Raw genomic sequence first — 6,057 nt, 5'->3', positions numbered from 1 at the left:
AGATCAATACTGGAGCTCTTCCACTTCCTTGCTAACTCTGTTTCACAGTGAGAAAACTGGATATGTTCCCTTCCTCATCTCTCTTTCCCTATATAAAAATCTGTTTTATTTCAACTTTGTTATATATGCAAGTTACCAGAGCTAAGAAAGGCTTGAACCTGAGTTAAGGTAAAAGAGAGGGGAAAAAAAGACACATCCCAAACCAGTTTCATTTATATAATGAAAATAAATTTTTACACAATCAACAGAAACACACCAAGATTTTTTTTTTTGCGAAAAATATTTTTAAATAAATTTTTCTTTTTTTCTTACATTCTGATATACATATGTAACAAGGTTTATGGCACTGTACCCAGAATCAAATCAGAAAAAAAAAAAAAAAAGGAAAAAGGTGGGAAGGAAAGTAATTGATATATTGTTGAATTCCTTTCTATCTCCAAGCTGGCAAATTTGCACTATTTGTCTATCATTCAGCTGCCAGCTCTAACTTGTTTGCACACTTAAAACATCATATTATTGCACAAGAAGCCAGTGAAGGCATATAATGGTCAGTTCCTCACTATTTCAAAAAAAATCTCTTAAACTCAGAGAAGGAAAAAAAAAAAAAATCCAGAGCATGAAACACACAAAATCAAAGGTATCCTTTTTCTCTTTAAAGAATGCCTGAAGGATTGTTAGACCACTTAAGCTGCCCTGATCTTCTCTTTGCACCAGTGAGCACAACAGGGCTTGGTTTGGTTGGGTTTTTGTTTTCTGTGTGGACAGCCCAGGTTGATCCCAGGCCTTGGTGATTCAATGTCTTTTCTATTTACTTTTGGTTCTTTTTAATTGGTTTAAAGTGTGTAGTATCTTCGGTCTATGAACCTGCACAGACTATTTAGTCATAAACTCTACAAATAGCTTAAAAGGAAAAGGGGGAGAAACAAGTTGTATTATATTTTTATTGTTGGCTTAAAAAAATTACTTCTTTAACCTCCTTAATTTGTCAGTTTGTGGGAGGTGATCTCAATGGCATCAAAAGTTATAGTCTTCTTACACTTGTTAAAAATAAAGTGTTTAAACAAGTTTGTTTCCATTCACAAACTTACTCCCAACTAAAAAAAAAAAAAAGAAAGAAAAAAAACCAGAATCCATCCTCCTTCCTCATTGTCTCCTAATGGAGAGCAGCAATCCTTTCCATCCAGACCATTGTCACACAACCGTCTCCACGCCCATCAGCTTTGGTGTAAGGATTCTCGGTGTCACACCATTGTTTAGGTCTTCCTCGAACTCTAGCAACTGCCCCATGAAGTTAAGGTTTGGGGAGATAATTGGTCGTTTGCCTTTGACAAATTTATAAGCATCAGTCATGGTCATCCGAGTGTGCTTCATCAAGTAAGCGATGACGATGGTGGCGGAGCGGGACACCCCAGCCTGGCAGTGGATGAGAAGCCCCTTCCCACACTGGTGAGCTTCCTCTGAAAAAAGGGAGAAAGACAAGAGATGAAGGGAAGATGGAAGAGAGAAGCACGGAGAGAGAAACTTTCATCTCAACTTTGCAATGCCTTATTTTGTATAGAAATAATGAATTAAAACAGTTTTAAAGCCAAGTATAATCCACTAGTTCATTACGTATATTTATGTCACAACTTCCAGAACTGGCTAAAGTTGATATCAGCATGAACAAGAAGCTATACATCTACATTTAAAGAGAGGATTAAATGAAAGAATTGCTCATAGGAACAGTTTGCTTCACAGGTGACAGCAGTGGCCGGAAGCCAGACCTATAACACAGTTAACTTTCACGTTGAACAAGCTACTGATTAAGTCGACTCAAACAGTCACTGAACCTTCTCTCAAATGTCTTGTTCTCTTTTTTTCTGGAATTACACTACTGAAAGAAAAAAAAAGAATGAAGGAAAAGGAGAGAGGGAGGGGGAAAATTATACACACACATGAAAATATACATTCACACATATATATGTATATGTATGTGTGTGTGTGTATATATATATGCATATATATATATGCAGTTCCTCTTTGGATTAAGGATGTTAATTCCAATTTTCGGTTGTGTGACTTAACAAACCTAGTGCTAGTAACAACTCTCTCACTTGTAATAGAGAAAAAACACTTTCTTTATTCTATAGAATTGCTCTGTACAGGAACGGGCATTAAATGGATAAGAGTTTTAGTCTTACTAAACCCTGATTAAGGTTAAAGGAATAAAGCTTAACTAGGAAGATACTATGTTCAGCTTCTCCCCAGAAAATCCAGTTGTTGCAAAGTTAACTAAAGGCTAGTAGTATACAGGCCGAGGGTGTCACCTCTCAAGCGTTCAATCCCGTTTGCTTCCATGTATGACATTCCAATGTGGCAATAATGCAGAAGATGGAGGAATCTCAGCAATGGCTCAAAATCCAGAGCAATTGAAAGAGGAAGACTTGCTAAGTTTTCAGATATATTAAAAGCTCAGGACAATAGCATGTGGGCACTACCTGAACAAATTCTTAATGACATTTCTAGACTCTAACACATCCCTAAGAAAGCTTCCTTGAAGGAACACCAATTAGATAAACAGGTAGGGAAGGAGAAGGGGTAGAGAGAGTAGTGATTTCACCTAAACTACATCTACTGGCTACCCACCAGTGGACCAAGGAAAAAAAAAACCTGATGTAAATTTTCATCTTAAAAATTTACAGATGAAGTTTACTTCTCATAGTCAACAGTATTTCAAGAAAAGTAAGCATCTCTCTTTTTCAACTTTTTCCCTTCAGCACACAGTATTTAGTTCCAAGTCAAGACCAGAAAGCATGGTGGTGAGAGAATGAGCTTCTGAGTGCCTGGCTGGACCACCGGTTCCACTACACACACTTGATTCAGGAATAAATAAACTGGTATAAACACTAAACTTAGATGCTGCTTAGCTTATATTACACTCTTAGTGAAAGCTATTATGTTTATAAAACCTGCTGTGTTTTTCCTAAAGCAAGACTGTAAGATTTCAGTTTATCCAATAATATAACGATGAAAATAAAATTGTGCCTATGCAGGTTGTGATATGGAGTTGTTCTTCGGGCTGAATGCTATTTGTTATTGGTTTTGTTTTCCTTAAAAAAAAAAAAAAAGGCAGGTAAGCCTGAATAATCTATAAGGAATGTGAGAAAGAGCTTTAGTTGAAATCCTCTTAGAACAAGTATATCTTACCCTACTCATTAAATAGAAAACAATTTCCTAACTTCCTCCAACTGGAATTAAGTCAGATGGAATCTCAGTCATAACATCACATCATGTATCAACCAGAAGTTCCTTATATGCTTGTTGAGAAATTTTTCTTCGTCAGCGCTCCAGGTTTGGCTCAGATTTTATTAATAAAGAATCTGCAGTATCTCTGCATCCTCAGTGTTGCTAGTTGGGAATTACTTAATAGGGCATCATAAACATTGCCTTAGTGCGTTGTGAAAAGGCCTCAGGCTTGGGAGTCAAAAACCCTGGATTCTGGCCCCTTCTTGGACACTAGAATTCCTATGACCTTGAAGAAGTCACTTTACTTCTCTAAGTTCAGTGATCACCCTGAATTTCCTTTCAGACTCAATATTCCACGGTCCCGTGCTGACGGCATAATTAGCAAGGAAAACAGCTTGGCAAAATGACCAGAGATGTCAACACTACAGCAAATCCACCAGACCCCACTGGCTGTTAAACCTGAGGCTGTTTTTTTTTTCTCTGACAAAGGAACACCCCACTCCACTTAACTGTATTCTTCCTGGAATAACAACCTGCTGTAATATTTAGGAAAAGTACTAGGCCACCCCTTTATGGTAATAAAATTTGAAGTTACGTAAAAAAAAAAAAATGTTGAGTTTTGCTGTATTGCAGGTGCTCCCAAAATGATATTTTGAGTGTTTTTTTTTTTTTTTTTTGAGACAGAGTTTCACTGTTGTTGCCCAGGCTGGAGTGCAGTGGCGTGATCTCAGCTCACTGCAACCTCCGCTTCCCAGGCTCAAGCGATTCTCCTGCCTCAGCCTCCCGAGTAGCTGGGATTACAGGCATGCGCCACCACGCCTGGCTAATTTTGTATTCTTTTAGTAGAAACGGAGTTTCTCCATGTTGGTCAGGCTGGTCTCAAACTCCTGACCTCAGGTGATCCACCCGCCTCGGCCTCCCAATGAGCTGGGATTACAGGCATGAGCCACCGCGCCCGGCGATATTTTGAGTCTTATAGCAGTTTGGGACTATAGAAGTTGCAGAAATTAAGATTAGGATTAGGCTAATAGTTGCTTCCTTCTGGGGATTAAAGCGTGCTGTTGCTAAAACTTCCTCCTTGGGAACTACTCCATCTACACAACCTGATCTTTCCTAGTTCAATGAGTTTGGGGCAGACTGTCAAAGGAAACCTAGTACCATCTCCCCTTATGCTGGATGAATAAGGCTTAGTAGGGTGACTGGAAGGCATAGGTATGTTTGGAAGGGGTGTCATATTCACTAGATATTGCTTCCAAGGTGCTCAACGGCGCTAGTAGATCAAGTAGCAGTAGCACCAGCTCTGACCTCCGATTCCTTACTTTCCATCCACTTTTCTGGTTACAGAGCACATAAATGCTAACCCCTACCACTATTTCACTGAGAACTTGAGGGATGAGGATTTCTAGTTGAACAGATCCCAACAAATTCAATTACTGTCCTTTTATATCCATCCTGATGGCTTGGATACACTCGACAGGCTATGACTTAGAATGCTTAGGCTGTTTCAGGTAGCAGAGCCCTCCAAAACTCCAGGGCAGCTTTTCTTTTCCAACACAGGAATAAACCTTGAACTTGATATCAAAGCAAGAGCCGGAGGGAAAAGGAAGGCAGAGTATGAAAATTCCCTATGGGAGATAGTTACCAATGAACTCAAAAGCCTCTTCAAAGTACTGCCGCAGGTTCTGCTTGTTGCTGTCAGTGGCTGGCAGCCGCTTGTAGTTGAACAGGCCTTTCTCATAGTGGTAGAGGGGAAGATGAGTGGTGACGTTGATGACGTAGCCGATGTTCAGCCGCTGCATGGTGTCCAGGTCCTGAGCATCCTGCTCATTGCCAAGGAACAGGAAGGGCAAGATGGGGGTGAGCTCAGCGTTCTCGATGTCAGGGGTGGTGGGGATGGGCTGAGGTAGCAAGCTCGAGGCCGCGGATGCGCCGCCCCCCACCTCCCGGCACTCTTGGAGCTGGAGGGAGTTGTCACAGAGGTTTTCATGGTTCTGCTTAAAACTACTAAGTCCACCTAGAACACAAACACAGAAGGTGAGAGTGACTGAGATTTCAGAGCTGGCAGAGAATGCCACCTCCCCATTAGAATGAGTTTGCATTGTAGCTCATGCATATTTTAAATACATATATAAATATGTATTTAAGCAAAAAAAATAAAAATAAAAATAAAACAAAACAAAAACTAAAAGTCCATTTGGAGACCCAAGACAAGCTTCGGGGAGTATCACTGCATGGAGCACTTTGGAAATGTGCTCTTTCTACAAATGAGGGCATGTTCCCCTAGCAAGAGTTCCACGCGGCATCAGGCAATCTCCTCAGCTGCAAATGTGACCTGCCTCAAAGAGCCATATGCTCAGTGGCCTACATAGAACCCTGCGCTTTGGGAGCCAAGAAAGGCACAGATGACCTCCTCGGGTGGAATCTCAGCACCACAGGAGCATGTCTTGCACCCTTCATAGCTCACCTCACCCAGAAGGACAAGTTTGCTCCCAATACAGCAGAGTGGTTACAAGCAGGAACATTGGAAGAGACAGGTTATCTTGATTATAATCTGGATACCATCATTTCCTGACACTATTACTTAAGTTCATTTATCTCTGTGCTTCAGTTCCACCATCTGTAAACTGAGGGTGATGGTGTCTCCCTTTGAGTGCAATTGTGAGCCTGAGATAAATGAATACGTGTAAAATACTTAGCACATCTCCTGGCACACAGTAGAACTCAGCAGGCATTCACTATTTTAATTTATATTATTTATATGATTGCCCACAGGTGAAATCAGCAGAGAAGTACTTGGAAAAGACAAGCCAGGGTGGGGTGTGAAGGACTGCT

The 6,057-nt window shown here is 40.5% G+C and overlaps 1 protein-coding gene across 1 annotated transcript in view; it reads right to left on the bottom strand.

Moving 5' to 3' along the window:
- Positions 1–202: 202 nt before the first annotated feature.
- The window catches only part of DUSP10 (dual specificity phosphatase 10), a 42,251-nt gene continuing 36,396 nt past the window's right edge, over positions 203–6,057 (bottom strand). The window contains exons 3-4 of the mRNA XM_003807600.5: positions 4,868–5,239; positions 203–1,457 (exon numbers count right to left, since the gene is read on the bottom strand). Coding sequence (XP_003807648.2) covers positions 1,192–1,457; positions 4,868–5,239 — 638 coding nt within the window. The 3' untranslated portion in view covers positions 203–1,191. The remainder of the gene's footprint in view (positions 1,458–4,867; positions 5,240–6,057) is intronic.

Source organism: Pan paniscus, chromosome 1 (assembly GCF_029289425.2).
Source record: "Pan paniscus chromosome 1, NHGRI_mPanPan1-v2.0_pri, whole genome shotgun sequence".
NCBI classification, from domain to species: Eukaryota; Metazoa; Chordata; class Mammalia; order Primates; family Hominidae; genus Pan; species Pan paniscus.
Note: the sequence above shows the minus strand (reverse complement) of the source record. Positions and strands in the feature narration are given on the sequence as shown.